Source organism: Ammospiza caudacuta, chromosome 6 (assembly GCF_027887145.1).
Source record: "Ammospiza caudacuta isolate bAmmCau1 chromosome 6, bAmmCau1.pri, whole genome shotgun sequence".
Taxonomy (NCBI): domain Eukaryota; kingdom Metazoa; phylum Chordata; class Aves; order Passeriformes; family Passerellidae; genus Ammospiza; species Ammospiza caudacuta.
The window spans coordinates 12,460,902-12,477,108 of record NC_080598.1 but is presented as its reverse complement, the minus strand read 5'-3'; the positions used below and the strand labels follow the sequence as shown (position 1 = coordinate 12,477,108).

Sequence of the window (16,207 nt, the reverse complement as noted above, 5' to 3'; positions counted from 1 at the left end):
TGTGGAGTTGTTTGGGGGATCCATGGATTGCAGTTTGGAGGACGAGGCTCTCTATCCTGAAATGGATTTTAGGGCTGGGAGCATCCTGAGGGACCCATGGATCAGGTCAGAGCCGGGAGGCAGAGTGTGGGTGAGCTCTTTATTGAGGAGGAAGGCTCCAGCGTGGGTGGCTGCACATCCAAGGAGCTCCAAGCACAGGGAGAGGCTCCTCCGGCCGCCCCGGCAAGGCAGAGCCCTGTGTCCCCCCCCGCGAGGGACACGGCCCCTCCGGCCGCTCCGTGCCACCAGGAGGGGCTGCTTGTCACAGCGGCCACCGACTGTCACCCGAGAGGAGGAGCAGGAGGAGGGGGGTGTGGGAGGGCAGCAGGGGGCGCAGTGGGGGCTCCACTCCTCCAGGGACACGTGGGATGTCCTCCGGGATCGGGGCTGGGCCGGGGTCTCTCCCGTGGATCATCCGGGCAGGGGGCCAGGAGGGGGAAAGGCCACCTGTGACAGGGAGGAGGGTGAGGTGACACTCAGGAAGGGGACATGGTTCCCAGTGCATCCCCAGGTGAATCCAACCCTGGTGAGGCCCAAACCCACTCCCTGGGATTGGGGTGTGCCAGGGACCCCCCGTGCCACCCCCAGCCCCGTCCCTGTCACCTGGAGGGCAGCGGGTGGGGGGCTCAGGCGAAGATGCTCCCGATGCTGGATGCCAGGATGATGGCGAGGATGATGCAGCACAACATGATCATGATCTTCTTCTGCTCGGGGACACAGGGAATGTGAGGCAGGGACACGGCTGGGGAGGGGACAGGGAACGGCATGGGGAGGGGGACAGGGCATAAGGATGGGGCTGGGGAGGGGGCAGAAAGGACAGAGACAGGGCAAGGGACAAGGACAGGCTGAGGAGGGTGCAGGTAAGGTGGCAGGGCAGGTGTGAGCTGGTTCTGTGTGGCACAGGGAGGTGACAGTGCCAGCGTGCCCTGGGACAGGTGACCAATCACCACGACTTACCCAAAAACTTGGTGGGGGGGGACAGTGTGGCCAGGGCTCGGAGCTGGGCGTGTCCCCAGCCCCGCCCTTCCTTCTCGTGCCCTACAGCACCGGGAAGCGGGGCCGGTGCAGCCCCCAGGTCCCCGGGCACCGGGAGCTGAGCCGGGCCGGGCTTTGGGTGCTCCCGGTGCCAGCACGGAGAGGAGGCGCAGGGCGGGATCGGCGGGATTTTATTACAGCGGGAGTTTAATATCCGTGATAACACATCCTCCCGCCAAACATCAAAGCCAAGAGGGGGCGGGGACAGCTCCGTCTGTCACAGCGCGGTGACAACAAACCACACTGGTGCCACCAAACCCCGTGTCCTGTCCCTATCCCCGCCCTCATTCCACCGGGATGCCCGCGCGGGTGAGCGTCCGGCTCTCGGATTTGTGTCCTTGTCACCCCTCGCCGCGTCCCCACGGACGGAATCCTGTCCCCTTCCGTGGGGACATGAGGGGCAGATCCCAGGGAAAGCAGGACGGGCGGGACGGGCGGGAAAGGCGGCGGTGCTGGAGCCGGCGGCGGGAACCGGGACACGGAGGGCTGGGAGCAGCGGGTCCGGGAGGAGCAGGGAGAGGAGGGGTCCAGGATCAGAGCCGGGGAGGATCCCGCCGGGAGGTGACATCGCTGGGAGCGTCGGGAGCGTCTGGAGGAGGGAAAGGGGAGCTGGAGGAAAGGGAACGGGAACTGCGGCAGGAAGGAGGGAGCGGGGATGGCAGGGAAGAGACAAAATCCAGAGCCTGAAGCAACAGGGACCCCCAAAGAACACAGACCCTCAAGCACTGCAGACCCCGAACAGCACAGAGCCCTGGCCACCAGAGATCCCTGAGCATCACAGACACCTGAGCACTGCAGACCCCAAAATCACAGACCCCAGAGCACCAGAGACCCCAGATATTGCAGAGCCCCACAGAACACCCCCAGCACCGCAGACCCGAGATCACCAAAGCCAGAAGGCAGCGCCCCCAGCCCCAAATCCCAAATCCCTGGAGCTCCCAAAGCAGGAGATGGCACTGGGATCCCCCAGGGCTCTGTGTCCCCGCAGTGGGGGTCCCCTGCCCCCCAACACTTACAGACCCCCGCCCCAGGGGCTATTTCGTGTTCAGCCCCACCGAGAGTCCAATGATGAGGGCAACTGTCCCCAGCAAGAGCACGGCCACTGCCACCAAAGCCAGCAGCTTCTGGGGGAACAGGGGCAAGTTGGGGGTGGTGACACCTGTCCCATGTGGGGGGACACGGGGGCACCGAGGTGCTGCAGAGCCCTGGGGATGGGGCCGGAGGGGCTGAGACCTCACCAGCTCATCACACCTGAGGGTGGGAGGGGGCTCAGGGGGGAAGTGGGACAGAGAGGGACAGAGTTGCCAGCCCCCCATGGAGTCACTGGGGGCAGGTGGGTGTTCTTGGGGTCAGCTGGGGGATAGGAGGTGACTGAGGGAAATAAAGGGGTCTCAGGGCTGCTGGAGGATATGGGGGATGCTGGGAACGCTGGGATGTGAAGGCACAACGAGGGTCAGAGGGGACAACAGTGGGGGTACCTCAGGGATGCTGGGGGCTACAGAGGGGACATTGGGGGCTATGCAGGGGACCAAGGGGCTGTCGGTCTGTCTCACCCTCCTGGCCTCACTTTGGTACTTCACAGCCTTTTTGGTGTCAGCCACGGCCCGTTCCACGAAGCCCACAGATTGGTCCATGTTGTTCTCTATGCGGTCGATCATGGCTCCCTACGGAGCACCCGGGGGACACAGAGAGAGGGGGGACACTGAGAGCACCCCGGGGTGCTAGCACCCACCCACCTGGCATGGGATCATCTCTGTGCTCTGCTCCACATGCTCAGCTCTGCGTTATCCAGCAGCCCACCCTGGGGGAGAAGGGACAGGTGACACGGTGGGGACACGGTGGGGACACGGTGACACAGCCCCACAGCATGTGGCACACCCACACACACAGGTACTCACCCATCCCCGGGGCACACAGCGGCTCCTCGCATGGCATGGGGGACAGAGAGGGGCTGAGAGAGGGGACAGCACCACCGCAGGCTGGGGGACACTGCTGTGTCCCCTCCAGGCCACCACGGGGTGGTGGGTGGCTCCATGGGAACACGTGCAGTGGTCACACCCCAGCCTATATTGCTCCACGCCTGGACCCCCTGTGCAGGTCCCTGGGCCACTCCATGGTCCTGTGCAGGTCCCTGTGACCCCCCAACTCGGGTCCCTGCTTGTCCCTGGTCACCCTGTGCACAGGTCCCTGTGTGTCCCCATACGTGGATCCCTTCTCATCCCTGTGACCCTGTGCCCAAACCCCTCATGGCTCACGTCCACATCCCCATACACAACGGGGTCATCCCTGTGACCCCATTGCCAGGTTCCTGCTTGTCCCCATGCTCAGGTCCCTGTTCACACTGCCCACGGGTCCCTGCTTATCTCTGTGTCCCCATACCCAGGTCCCTGCCTGTCCCCATGTCCCCATGCCCAGGTCTCCACTTATCCCTGTGTCCCCACGCTCGGGTCACTGCGTGTCCCTGTGTCCCTATGGCCAGGTCCCTGCCTGTCCCTGTGTTCTCGTGGCCAGGTCTCCACTTGTCCCAGTGTCCCCACGGCCGGGCTGCTGCATGTCCCTATGTCCCTGTGGCCAGGTCCCTGCGTGTCCCTGAGTCCCCATGGCCAGGTCCCTGCGTGTCCCTGTGTCCTCATGGCCGGGTCACTGCATGTCCCTGTGTCCCTATACCCAGGTCCCTGCCGTCGCTGTGTCCCTATACCCAGGTCCCTGCCGTCCCTGTGTCCCCATACCCAGGTCCCTGCCTGTCCCCGTGGCCAGGTCCCTGTGTGTCCCTGTGTCCCCATGGCTGGATCACTGCATGTCCCCATGTCCCGGTGGCCAGGGCCCTGCGTGTCCCTGTGTCCCCATGGCCAGGCCCCTGCGTGTCCCCGTACCTGGTTCTCCACCAGCATGGCGATGTCCACGAACATGTCGTGGAGCTCCTTGATGCTGCTCTCCAGGCGCACGATGTCCTTGTGCCGCCCCTCGATCTCGCTCAGCGCCTGCTTCGAGATCTGCGAGTCCATGATCTGCAGGGACAGGGACAGGGACACGTCAGCGGGGAGGCCTGGCCCTGGGACACACCCCCATGTCCCCCGGTGTCCCCCACGTCAGGGCTCACCCCCGAGGTGAAGATGGAGGGGTTCCCACTCTCCAGCATCTCCTCCAGCTCCTCGTCCGTCGTGTTCTTGCCGGCTGCGGGCACGTGGGGAGAGGTGGGAAATAGGGGGTGGGGTCTGTATTGTCTGGCTCCTCCCACTTGACTAAACTTGGTCAAATGGGAGGGGCCTGTGTGGTTTGGCTCCTCCCACTCTAGGAGGAGGTGGGGGTGGATGCCGGGGTCGCTCACTGATTTCCAGCTGGCGCTGGATCCGGCCCTTGCTCCGCTCCCGGAAATCCACCTGCGCCTCGTTGTACTTGGTCATGACATCCACGAACTTGCGGGACAGCACCGAGTGCTGGGGACAGGGACAGGGGCGTGAGGGTGGGGACAGGGACACCCAGGGCACGGTGTGACACTGAGGGACTGGACCTGGTCCTGGGACAGGGATATGGAACACCCCAGGCATGGCATATCCCCATGGATATGACTCACAGGGGACAGGAGTGAGGACAGAGTGAGGACACGCTGCCCAGGGGACAAGATGAGGGGCTGGGGGTGGGGATGGGAAGTCACATCAATGACACTCCGGGCATGGTGTGTTCCTGGTCCCAGGATGGACAGGAAAACGCGCTGGGAGTGGGGACAGTGGCATGAGACCCAGGGGACCCTGGACGTGGCATGTCCCAGCACAGAGCGACAGGACAGAGGGTTGGGGACAGGACAGAGGATTGGGGACAGGGCAGAGGGACACAAAGCCTGGGATCACTGAGTGCTGTTGGGGACCCCTGGATATGCCACGTCCCCAGCCCGTGGGGGACAGCAGGGTGGGACCCGGGGACACTGGCTGTGGGCTGGAGCTCACCTGGGACTTGCGTATCCGGAGGTCAGCGGAGGATCGTGCCTCGTCCTGCTCGATGTTCCTCTCCATGCCTGGAGAGAGACAGACCTCAGCCCACCAGGAACCTTTCCCACTGCCAGCCCCCATGGTCCCAGAGTGCCAGGGGGACAGGGACACGTGTGACACAGCGGTGGGGACAGGGCCACTCACTCTTCAGCTTGTTACGGACGCTGTTGGCCATTTTCTTGATGTCTGTCGTCAGCTGCTCCAGGTCATCTTTGGTCTCTGCAGGATCATGGGTGTGAGCCACCGTGGGAGTGTCCCCAGGGAGGGTCCCCATGGCCAGGGGAGGCCGTGGGGACACTGTGACAGCACTCACTCTGCTCTGGGATGGGGGCTGAGAGGATGATGCTGTAGAGCTTCTTGGCTTCCTCCACGTTCTCCGAGATCTTGTCGATGTTCTGCCGGGTCTCCTCAATCTGGGCACACCCGGGAGGATTTTGGGGGGTTAGGAGGCAGCCCTACACCCCCCAGCCCCGCTCCCAGCCCTCCCTCACCTCCGAGAAGAACTCATCCATGAAGGCCGTGTTGTCCACGGCGATCTCCAGCTCCTCCTCGTCGTCTGCATCCTGCTTCTGTAGGGACATGGCACTCAGGGGGGACCCCGTGCCCTGCCAGCGCCCCCAGATGCCCCCACGGGGGTGACAGGGACACGGGGGGAGCAGCCATGGGTTGTGGTGGCACAGGGGGGGACATCTGCAGCGGGGGAGAGCGGGAGGGGCGAGGCCAGCTCACATCTGGCCACACGTGGCTGGGAATTAAGGGATTGCTGCGCTCGGCCAGAGGGAGGGAACGGGGACAGCGATGGCATGGGGACAGGACGATGGCATGGGGTTTATGTCCCAAACCGTGGCCCCATGGCAGCTCTGGGGCAGCCCTGGGGGGCACGAAGGTGGCTGCTGCCCCTCACCCTGGTGTGGTGCCCAGGCCCCCACCCATGTGCTCCCAAATCCAGCCCTTCCCAAAACTCAGCCTCAGCCCTTCTGCCTCCCCTCGCCCCCTCAGCTCCACCAGCACCCCGGGGCTGTTGTTGGGGTGTCCTGGAGACGGGGACAGACCCCAGGCTGGGACCCCCCACCCCCCTCCTCCTGCTGCTGGAGTAAAAATAAAATTAATCCCTTCACTCCCCCCGAAGGCTTTATCTGCTGGCTCCATAATCCCGGTAAATCCTTGCCAAGCCTCCCTGCCATGCCCAGGGGCCCGGCCGGGAGCTGGGGGCCTGCTGGGACCCCCATGGTTCTTGGGGAGCAGGGGGAGCCCCCAGGAGGGCCCGGGGGGAAGTGGGGCCCCAGGCGGAGCGGGAAAAGGGAGAAGGAAGCGGCAATGGTGGCGGGAACACGGGGACGTGTGGGGTGCACGGTGGGGAACTGTGGGGGGCACAGTGGGGTGTGGGCACCCCAAATCCACCGCCATCCCCGCGGGATGGACACCCCCGACAGGCCAGGGGGTGCGCCCCATAGCGTGGGGGGACAGGACAAGGCTAGGGGGGTCACGTCACCCCAAAACACCCACTGTGCCCCCAAACCTCGCAGGGATGGCACCCCAGTCCCTCCCAGCTGAGACCCCCGTTGGAGGCAGGCTCAGGGTCCCCCATCTGCTGTAGGGTGACCCCCGTGACAACCCACGCACACCAGGGTGGGGTCTCGGTGCCACCCCCCCGTGGTGTCCCCACCCACCCACCATGGACTGTGGTGTCCCTGAGACCCCAGCCCACCATGGGATGGGGCCTGAGCTCCCCCCATCCCCGTGACACCCCCATACACCGTGGGGTGGCCTTTCAGTGACATCCACCCCGTGACGTCCCCAGCCACCCCAGACCCGGTTTTTGGGGTCCCCTCTCCCCGCGATGCCCCTGCCCAGCATGGGGTGGGGTCTCGGGGACCCCCATCCCGGTGCCACCCTTTTCCTGAGGGTCCCCCTGGGGGTGTCCCCTGTGCCCTGCCCCCCCTGGGGTCCCTCACCGCCTTGAGCTGCTCCAGCCGGTCCTTCATGGTGCCCCCGGAGGCTGGGGGGGCGCGGGGGGGTCCCCGTGCTCGCCCAGCGCAGGGATGGGCGGTGTCACCCTCGCTCCTCGCCGCTCGGCCGGGCCTCCTACATCCAGGCGAGGTGCCGGGTGGCCCTGTCCCCTGTGCCTGTGGCCAAGCCCGGGGCTGTCCCTGCGCTAATCCCCAGTGACGGGCGCGGGGAAGGCGCCGAGGGAGGGAGGAAGGGAGGGAGGGACGAGCTGGAGCCGCCCCTTCACCTGGGACACGCGGGGACAGCGGGGCCGCTGCGGGCGGCGGCTGGGGGCGGCCCCCGGGCCCCCCGGGAGGTGACAGAGGTGGGCTGGGGTGTGGGTGTGGAGGCCATGAGGAAGCTGGTCCCTCTCGGGGGTCACACGGTGAGGACGTGTCACCCCCTGCCACGTGTGGCTGCGGCGGGAGCACTGCTGGGGACACGGCTGGGGACACGGCTGGGGACAGGGAGCACGGCTGGGGACACGGCTGGTTACAGGGAGCATGGCTGGGGACACGGCTGGGGACACGGTTGGGGATGTGGATCACAGCTGGGGACATGGCTGGGTTCGGGGCACACGGCTCAGGGGGACGGGGCTGTGGATAGGAGTCACATCTGGGGACACAGCTGTGGATTCGGGACACGGCTGGGGGACACGGCTGGGCATGAACTGGCACAGGGGACGGCTTGGGGACATGGCTGCAGTTAGGGGACACAACTGAGGGTCGTGACTGGCGACAAGGGTCCCGACACAGTTGGGGACAGGGGACACGGGTGGGGGACATGGCTGGGGATGGGACACAGCTGGGGACAGGGCTGGGCGGGCAGTGCTGCGGCTGTGGACGGGCTGGCATTGGCTGTGGACGGGGTGGCATTGGCTGTGGATGGGGTGACACTGGGGGGCACGGCTGCGGGCGGGGCCATACGGGTGTCACCGCTGTGCGTGGGAGAAAAAGGGACGCTGCCCCTTTAAGAAACACAAGCGAGAGGGCGTGGTCTACACTGGGCGTGGCCATCGCTGGCCCCGCCCCCCCCCCCCGCGCACCGGGCGGGTGGGACACGGGGCGGTGGCGGCGATTACGTCATGCGGCTGCGCCCGCGGCGGCGCATGCGCGGCGGGGCCCGGGGCCTGGTCGGGCGGCGCGGAGCCTGCGGGCGGGGGGCGCCGGCGCCGCCATGTTCCGGTACCCGGTGAGCGGGGAGGGGCCGGGGGGGGCCGGGGCGGGCGGGGCCCCGCGGGGCCTGCGGGAGAACTCTGCCAGGACGGCACCGGGCCGGTGTAACGGGGTGGGGGGGTATAACGGGCTGGGGCGGGGGAAGTGAAATGAGCTGGGGAGGGCGGCCGAGGAGGGGGTCTGAGGGGCTGGGAGGGGGCTCCAGGGTGACACCAGGAGTCTGGGGGACACTGGGGACCTGGAACGGGCTGGGGGAGCGTATAACGGGAGCGGTCACTCTCTAGATGTGGAGGGTCATTGGGGTGATGTAATGGCTTGGGGGAGTCACTGCATAGGAATAATGGGTTGGGCGGATTCCCAGGGGTGGATAATGGAGCTGGGGGGCATATTGCTGGTGTGGGGGTGTATTGTATAGGTATAATGGGCTGGGAGGTCGTCAGGGAGGTCCAGTGGGGCTGACCCCGTTCCTGGGTGTCCCAGTCCCTGGAGGACTGCCCGCTGGACGAGGATGAAGATGCCTTCCAGGCCCTGGGGGAGGAGGATGAAGACATCGACCAGTTCAACGATGACACCTTCGGGGCCGGCGCCGTCGGTGAGACCCCGAGTGTCACCCCCAGAGCTCCCTGACCCCGCAGGTGCCCCCTGCCCACGGCCCTCACCCTGTTCCCCCTCGCAGATGACGACTGGCAGGAAGCCCACGAGCGGCTGGCGGAGCTGGAGGACAAGGCCGGCTCGAGCCGGGAGCGGGACGGTCCCGTTGGGAACGACGGGGACGTCCTGGGCGACCCCGAGGACGCGCTGGCCGAGCGGCTGACGCGCCTCGTCATCGACAGCGAGCTGGAGGACCCGGCCATCATGCAGGCCGTGCACACCAGGGATCCCCCGCAGGTGGGAGCGGGCTGGGGGATCCGGGGGGATGGGGATGGATCCCGCAGCGCTGTCCTGACTCTTCCTGTGCTCTGCAGCAGCCTGGAGGGCTCAATTCCAGCATCTGGGACAGCTCGGCCGTGCTGCGGCGCATCCGGGGGCCGCTCCTCGCTCAGGTAGGGGGCTGGGGGCAGGGGGCTCTTCCCTGCTGATCCCAAATGCCTGTGGCAGCCAGCTGGGTGGGCTAGACTGGTCCTGGGATAGTGGAGTGTCCTGCTTCCCTCCTCTGTGTCTGTGGCTTGTGGGGGACCCTCAGAGCTATCACCCCTCGGACCCTGGAGGGCTGGGATGATGGAGTTCGGCTGTTCTGGGCTGCCTGGTGATGTCTGAAGGATTTCAGGGCTCCCAGCAGGATTTGGGAATGTTGATGCCTGGAGGCAGAGGATTTTTGTGTTGTTGTGGTTTCATTGAGAGTCATGCTTTGAAGTGCTGCGTGTCCAACCCTCTCCTGGCTCTGCCGGGCTGGGAGGTGACCCAGCATTCCCGCCCCACGCCCTGTTATCCCAAACGGGACGCTCTCGGCAGTCTGGGTGCTGTGGGGATGCCCAGCCTTGTGTGGAGATCCCAGGGAAGCACAGTGGGGGTGAGAGCTGGCAGGGGGAAGGGGGGACACTCACCCTCCTGTGTGTCCCAGCCTGTGGCTCCAGGGGGGTGTCCCTCCCGTTCTCCTGCAGGAGATGCCCGCGGTGTCCGTGCTGGATTATGCCCTGCCCCAGCGGCCTCCGCAGGCTCGGGATGAGGAGCGGGATCCCTCGGAGCGGGCGCTGCCCCGGCGCTCCTCCTCCCCCATCATCGGGAGCCCCCCTGTCCGGGCCATTCCCATCGGCACCCCCCCCAAACAGGCCGCCATCCCCAACTTCAACCAGCAGGTATCTCCTCGCTTCCCAGCTTCCCACTGCTCCCAAGGGTGCAAGCTGCTTCCCAGGGGGAGTGACTGTGCCACTTGTCTCCCCCCAGATCCTGTGTCCCAAGCCTGTCCACATCCGAGCTACCATGCAGCAGCGTTATCCCGCTCCCTATGGAGAGAGGATGTCCCCCAACCAGCTCTGCAGTGTTCCGGTATCCAGCTTTCCCTCCTCCATCTCTTTGGGGATTGATGACCAGCCCTCCCAAAATCTCCCTGTGTTCCTGTGCCTCATCCCCACCCCATGGAGCTTGGCCATCCTGGGGTTTGTCCCGTCTGCCAGTCGTGGTCTGTGACTGGGGTCCCTTTTCCCAACTCTTTCCCCAGAATTCCTCCCTCCTGGGCCACCCGTTCCCCCACAGCGTCTCTCCCGTCCTCACACACCTGCAGAGAGCCCAACTGCTCGGAGGAGCCCAGGTAAAGCTCCTTCCTGTGCTTTATCCCACCTTTCTCTCTGCGTGGCTCCGGGACCTGGCGCTCCGTGCCTCTTGCCCGCCATCCCAGATCCTTTTCCCGCCTGGCTGACTCCAGGTGTCCTCTGTGCCCCGCAGGCCGGCCGAATGTCCCCCAGCCAGTTTGCCCGCGTGTCCGGGCTGGTGGGGAGCCCGCTGCCCTCGGTGAACCCCAAGCTGCTGCAGGGCAGAGTTGGGCAGATGATGTCCCCGGCCGGAGGGTTCCGTGCCTTTTTCGGGGCTCCCCCCGCCCCGCCCCCCTCGCAGCTGCCGCACCCTCCGGGCCCCGGATCCCACCTGCAGAACCTGAGGTCGGTGCTGTCCCTGTTCCTATGTCCCAGCCGCTCCCTGCGTCCCTCCCTGACCGTCCCTTCCTTCCCCAGGCCTCAGCCCCAGATGTTCCGGCCGGACACGACCCACCTGCACCCGCAGCACCGGCGGCTCCTGCACCAGCGGCAGCAGCAGAACCGCAAGTGAGTGCGGGCACGGGGCCGGGGCCGTGCGGCACGGGGATGTGTCCTGCTTCCGGGGTCACCTGTCCCCCCTCTCTGTCCCTTCCTGTAGCTCCGGTGTGCTCACGCGTGCCCTTCTTCTCCTGCCAGCCAGCACCGGAGCCTCAACGGCTCCGGGGGGGACCGAGGGGGCCACCGGAGCAGCCATCAGGAGCAGATCCGTAAGGATCCCTACGCCAACCTCATGCTGCAGCGGGAGAAGGACTGGGTGTCCAAGATCCAGATGATGCAGCTGCAGAGCACTGATCCCTACCTGGATGATTATTATTATCAGGTACTCAGAGCAGCACCTTCCCCCTGGCCATTGGAGATTGGGTGGGAAGGGAATGTCAATCCAGGGAGAAGGGCAGTGGGTTGTTTTCCTCCCTGGAAGAGGAAGGCGGAGGGACAGGGTGGGATCAGCGTCCCTGGGATGAGCTGACTCCTTCTTGGATGAGATTTCCAGGAGTGAGGAGATGTTGGGGTGCACTGGTTTCATAGGTCTGGGATAACAGGAGAGCAGCTCCTCTCCATCAGAAATGTGACAGAACCAGGATAAAACCTCTGGAATGAGACAAGGGAGATGCTAAATGGAAAACTCAAGAGAGATCCTTGTCAGGGAAAGGCTGACTCTGGTCTGACTGGGAATGGTGGTGGTGAACCCTGTGGGAATCCAAGCAGTGCAGTGAAGGTGGATAGGGAGGGATTGCTCCTGCTTTTTTCCAGTTTGGGAATAGGGGGTGTCAGACAGTGCTGGGAAAAGTCAGACTTGGAGCAGATGGAGCAACAGTGAACTGTTTGTGGATCCCCAGGGAGAGAGAGAAATGTCTGGGATGGACACTGGGGACCTGAATGGGGTGGGAGAGCTCTGGCTCCTCTCCTGAGCTGGCAGTTTTTTGGGATCTGTTGGTGAGCTGGTCCCAGTAGAGAAGAGGAACTGGTGCAGGATGTAAGTCAGCAAAGCTCTGCCGTTGCAAAACGGGTGGATGGGGTGGGGAGGTCCTGGCATGGTGCCAAGGGAGCAAGGCAGGCTAACTGGGATGTGCTGGGAAGGACTGGGAACCTCACAAAGAGAATGGATTTGTCATTGTCCTGAGAGAGGGCTGAGGAGGAGCCTTGACCTCTATCATCCTGAGAGATGGGAGAGGAGGAGGGACTCAGCTGTGGCTTAAATGTTGATGTTGAGAAGATGGTGGAGCTGAGGACAGGGAGATTGCCAATAGTTTTTTGGGAGAAGGCACTCAACATTTCCTCTCCCTGCCTCAGAATTACTTCCAGAAGCTGGAGAAGTTGGCAGCAGCCGAGGAAGTACACGGTGACGGCCCCAAGAAGGAGCGCACTAAACTCATCACCCCTCAGGTGGCCAAGCTGGAGCACACCTACAAGCCAGGTAAAGCCCTCCAGCAGCCCCAGGGCTCCTTTTACCCAGGGACTGAGGGGACTCATCCCTTGGCTTCCCTGCTCTCTCCTTCCTGCAGTGCAGTTTGAGGGCTCGCTGGGAAAGCTCACCGTCTCCAGTGTCAACAACCCCCGGAAGATGATCGATGCCGTGGTGACGTCCCGCAGCGAGGATGATGTGAGTTCCTCCTGGCCTTCCTTCCTTCCAGCAGCTCTGTGGCTGCTTCCCACAGCCCTGATTCCCTCTTCCATCCCTGTCAGGAGACGAAGGAGAAGCAGGTTCGGGATAAGAGGCGACAGACGCTCGTCACCATTGAGAAGGTGAGTTTAAGGGGGATTGTCCCGACCCTCAGAGGTCCATGGTGGGATCAAAAGTGGGCCAGCCCCCCCAATTCCATGGTTCCCTGAGTTTTCCATGCTTCCTGCAGACGTACAGCCTCCTCCTGGACGTGGAGGACTACGAGCGCCGCTACCTCCTGAGCCTGGAAGGGGAGCGGCCAGCCCTCATGGAGGAGAGGAAGCAGAAGATCTGTGACATGTATGACAATCTGAGGGGGAAGGCACCTGGGCAGGACAGGTGAGCGTGATTTGGGAGCTCCAGCACTCTGGGATCACTGAAACCAGTTTCCCGTGGATCTGTTTGGCTCTGGCAGGGGGCTGAAGTAACCTTTTTTTAGCTATTTTACCTTCATTGTGGTTACAAAGTTACAATTTCCATCCTCTCCCTCTGGCAGAGTTGAGGATCAGGGATATCTTTCCCATGTAGTTTTTCCCACCTCAGGGATGTTTTTTCAGGCCCACCAGGTGTGTTTTCCACCTGGTGCTGGGGCAGATCCAGCCATGGGATAGCCCTGGGATGCTCCCAGGTGAGGGTTGACACCTTTCTCCCTCCCTCCCTGCTCAGGCCGAGCGATGACCACTTCATGCAGATCATGTGCATCCGGAAAGGAAAGCGCCTGGTGGCCCGGATCCTGCCCTTCCTGGCTCCAGAGCAAGCGGCTGACGTGCTCATGGCCACGGCCAGGAACCTGCCCTTCCTCATCAAGAAGGATGCTCAGGATGAGGTGAGCTTCCAGAGGCTGGGAGGGCTCTGTGTATCTGCAGGGTGGCATTCCTGCCTTTCCTGGGAGGGTGCCAGATGTTTGGAGAGAGAAGCTGTTTGCAGTTCCAGCCAGGCACAGGGAAAGGTGAGCAGCTCCCAGCTGTGTTCCTTTCTCCATAGGTGCTTCCCTGCCTCTTGAGGCCCTTTTCCCACGTCCTCTACCACCTTCCCTTGGGAACAGTCACCAGCCTTGTGCAGCAGCTCACCAACCTACCTCAGAGCGCCGCCGCTCCCACCAACCTGCACCTCACTGCTGTGCTCCAAAACAAGGTGCTCCTCATTCCCACCCCTTCCCAGCCTTGGGAATTGCTCCAGCAGCCTCTCAGCACTGGGGTGTTCCCCTTGCTAATTAACGAGGGTGTCTGGCACATTAATTAACGGTCTGGGGTGGCCCTGGGCTCTGCTTCAGCCTGGCAGCAGCTTCTGGGTCTGTCCTGCTGTGCTCCATGCTCCAGTCCTGGAATTTGGGGTGGGAATGTTGGTCCAGTAAATCCCTCCTGGGCTGGGAGTGATCTGTGGTCTTTTCTTCCACCTCCTCCTGCAAAAGCAGGCAGGGATCTTCCTGCTCATGCCAGCATTCCAGGAGGGTTGGGAAGTGTTGGGGATTCTCCAGCTCTCTCAAGGAATGCTTGGAGGTGACAGATCCCCTCCCTGTCCCCACAGTTTGGTCTGTCCCTGCTGTATCTGGTCCTGAGCCGAGGGGAGGAATTGCAGAGCTCGGACACAAACACAGAGCTGATGCAGGACAACCAATGGTAACTCCCTGTCCCGGGCTGGGATGCTCCTGCCTGGAATGTCACCACATTCCCAGCCCCTTGGGGTGGCAAAGGCACCCTCCAGGCTCCTGGAGCCCCCACACCTCTCACTGCTCCTTCCTCCCTCCCGTTTTCCCGGCAGGACGGAGCTGATGCTGATGGCGACCCGGGAGCTGCTGCGGATCCCTCAGGGAGCCTTGGCAAAGCCCGTGTCCATCCCCTCCAACCTGATCTCCCTCTTCTCCCGCTACGTTGACCAGCAGAAGCTGAACCTGCTGGAGACGAAATTGCAGTGAGTGCCAGCCCTCTTTTCCCATGGGAATGTGGCCCTGTGCCAGCAGGGAACTGGGAGAAGGAGGAAACCAGAGGTGGGGGTGCAGCTGGAGAAGGATTGGAGTGGGGAGGAGCAGCTTGGGGAGAGGGGAATTGCTGCCTCCCTCTGATCCCACCTCTGATGTTCCCTGGTTCCAGCTTAGTGCAGGGGATCCGGTAGATCTCCGTGGCTCCTCGCCACCACTGGAATGTTCCAGAGGAAGGATGGAAGGAAAGAAGGATGGAAGGAAGGATGGAGGGCACACGGTTCACCCCACACCTCCCCCAACGCCCGGCCTGGCACATGGGGCGCATCCGCCCCCCAATCCCTGGATCAGCAGGAAGAGGGGGATGTTTGGCTGCTCCCCCCTTTCCCACAAAGTGCTGCCTTTCCCTGCTGCTCCCAATTTCCCCACGACTCCCTCTGCACCCCCAGAAACTGCTGCTTCCCCCCAAACACACACACACCCCCCCACACCCACACACACTACTGAGGATCCCGGGGAGCGGGGAGCCCCTCGCTCCACATCCACGGCCAGGGGTTCTCTGCTCATTCCCTGCTCCTTCTGCAGCCCTTCCCACAAGCACTGAGCTCTGCTTCCTGCCCTTCCCCACACTTCACACACTTGTTTCGCACACTCACCTCGTCTTCCCAAAATTCGGCTCCTTCCCTCCCCCCAGGATCAGCCCAGCAGCTCCGGGGTGGGGGGCACAGCCGGATCTTTGTCCCCTCCGGATCAGATCCGGGTGGCTTCAGCTGTGCTGCTCCTCGGGAAGGTGGTGGTGGTGGTTGGGGGATAAATTTTTTTTTTTTTTTTTTTTTTTTTTTTTTTTTTTTTTTTTTTTTTTTTTTTTTGCTTTTAAAAAGAAAAAAAAAAAAAACCAAGAGATTTGCACATGTAGGGATTTTACACCCCAGAATTCCTCCTGGCATTAACCAGCCCCTTCCTCTGCTCCCAGCCCTTTCCCTGTCCTTTTTCTCTGACAGATCAAGTGGAAAGTTCATTTTTTTTTTTTTTTTATTTTATTGCTTTTTTCCCTGTTTTTTTGTTTTGTTTTTTTTTTTTGATTTTTTTTTCTTTTTTCCCCTCTGTTTTGCTTTTTTTCTTATTTCATTTGCTTGCAGTAATTTTTTTGTTTGTTTTGTTTTTTCCTTCCCCATCCCTCCCAGTTTTCGGTTCTGGTTAATGACAATAAAGTTTCTAAATTTACATTTTTATAGGGTATTGTAAATAAAGATGAATTGTATACGGCTGCCAGCCTGGCCTCTCCTTCTCTGGGCCCTGCCACCCCCTGCACGACCCAGCCGGGTTCCCGCCGTGTTCCCGCTCTGTCCCCTGGCGGGTCTCGAACCCCGGGAGTTCCTCCGTGGGCAGCGGGCAGGGGGCGTGGTTACGCCTCAGCCAATGGCAGCGCGCCTGGTGCGAAGCCCGGCCCCTCCGCCAATCACTGGCGGGTGATTCACCGATCGGCGTCAGCACGCGCGGCGCGCCGCTCTCACCTCCCATTGGCTCTCTACCTGATTGACAGCCGAGGAGTCTGCTCTCGACCAATCGCAACGCGCGAACCGCCCCGCCGGCGCCCGGGCCGCCAATGGGGCGCAGACGTGGGCGGGGCGAGTGACGGCAACGCGGCGGGGCGG

General features: G+C 63.0%; 2 protein-coding genes across 4 annotated transcripts; one reads left to right on the top strand and one right to left on the bottom strand.

The window, feature by feature from the left end:
* Nucleotides 1-665: 665 nt before the first annotated feature.
* Nucleotides 666-7,218, bottom strand: STX3 (syntaxin 3). Of its 3 annotated transcripts, none has more exons than XM_058806854.1 (10): nucleotides 7,016-7,218; nucleotides 5,552-5,629; nucleotides 5,374-5,473; nucleotides 5,205-5,279; nucleotides 5,019-5,086; nucleotides 4,403-4,511; nucleotides 4,163-4,248; nucleotides 3,948-4,082; nucleotides 2,628-2,738; nucleotides 666-743 (listed from the first exon to the last, which is right to left on the bottom strand). In XM_058806854.1, exons 1-10 carry the CDS (start codon nucleotides 7,043-7,045, stop codon nucleotides 666-668), a joined length of 870 nt encoding a protein of 289 aa, XP_058662837.1. In that variant the 5' UTR covers nucleotides 7,046-7,218. The 3 variants fall into 3 exon arrangements, with proteins under 3 accessions (XP_058662837.1, XP_058662836.1, XP_058662835.1); XM_058806853.1 differs by having other exon boundaries at nucleotides 4,175-4,248; XM_058806852.1 differs by lacking the exon at nucleotides 666-743 and adding an exon at nucleotides 1,292-1,663 and having other exon boundaries at nucleotides 4,175-4,248.
* A 1,007-nt stretch (nucleotides 7,219-8,225) lies between these two features.
* On the top strand, nucleotides 8,226-15,309 carry PATL1 (PAT1 homolog 1, processing body mRNA decay factor). Its single transcript, XM_058806498.1, has 19 exons — nucleotides 8,226-8,240; nucleotides 8,705-8,816; nucleotides 8,901-9,112; nucleotides 9,193-9,267; nucleotides 9,826-10,020; nucleotides 10,109-10,210; nucleotides 10,383-10,479; nucleotides 10,608-10,818; nucleotides 10,891-10,980; nucleotides 11,110-11,293; nucleotides 12,265-12,388; nucleotides 12,477-12,574; nucleotides 12,658-12,717; nucleotides 12,825-12,973; nucleotides 13,301-13,460; nucleotides 13,619-13,768; nucleotides 14,162-14,253; nucleotides 14,396-14,545; nucleotides 14,725-15,309. The coding sequence occupies exons 1-19, from the start codon at nucleotides 8,226-8,228 to the stop codon at nucleotides 14,744-14,746; spliced, it is 2,298 nt and encodes a 765-aa protein (XP_058662481.1). The 3' UTR covers nucleotides 14,747-15,309.
* Nucleotides 15,310-16,207: the final 898 nt, after the last annotated feature.

Coding starts and splice junctions, on each gene's coding strand:
- STX3 (XM_058806852.1), bottom strand. CDS start 7,045: ATGAAGGACCGGCTGGAGCAGCTCAAGGCG. Junction 5,630..7,015: donor GGCTGGAGCAGCTCAAGGCG/GTGAGGGACCCC, acceptor ATGTCCCTACAG/AAGCAGGATGCAGACGACGA. Junction 4,512..5,018: donor TCCGGATACGCAAGTCCCAG/GTGAGCTCCAGC, acceptor CCCTGTCCCCAG/CACTCGGTGCTGTCCCGCAA.
- PATL1 (XM_058806498.1), top strand. Junction 10,211..10,382: donor ACCAGCTCTGCAGTGTTCCG/GTATCCAGCTTT, acceptor CTCTTTCCCCAG/AATTCCTCCCTCCTGGGCCA. Junction 13,461..13,618: donor AGAAGGATGCTCAGGATGAG/GTGAGCTTCCAG, acceptor CTTTCTCCATAG/GTGCTTCCCTGCCTCTTGAG.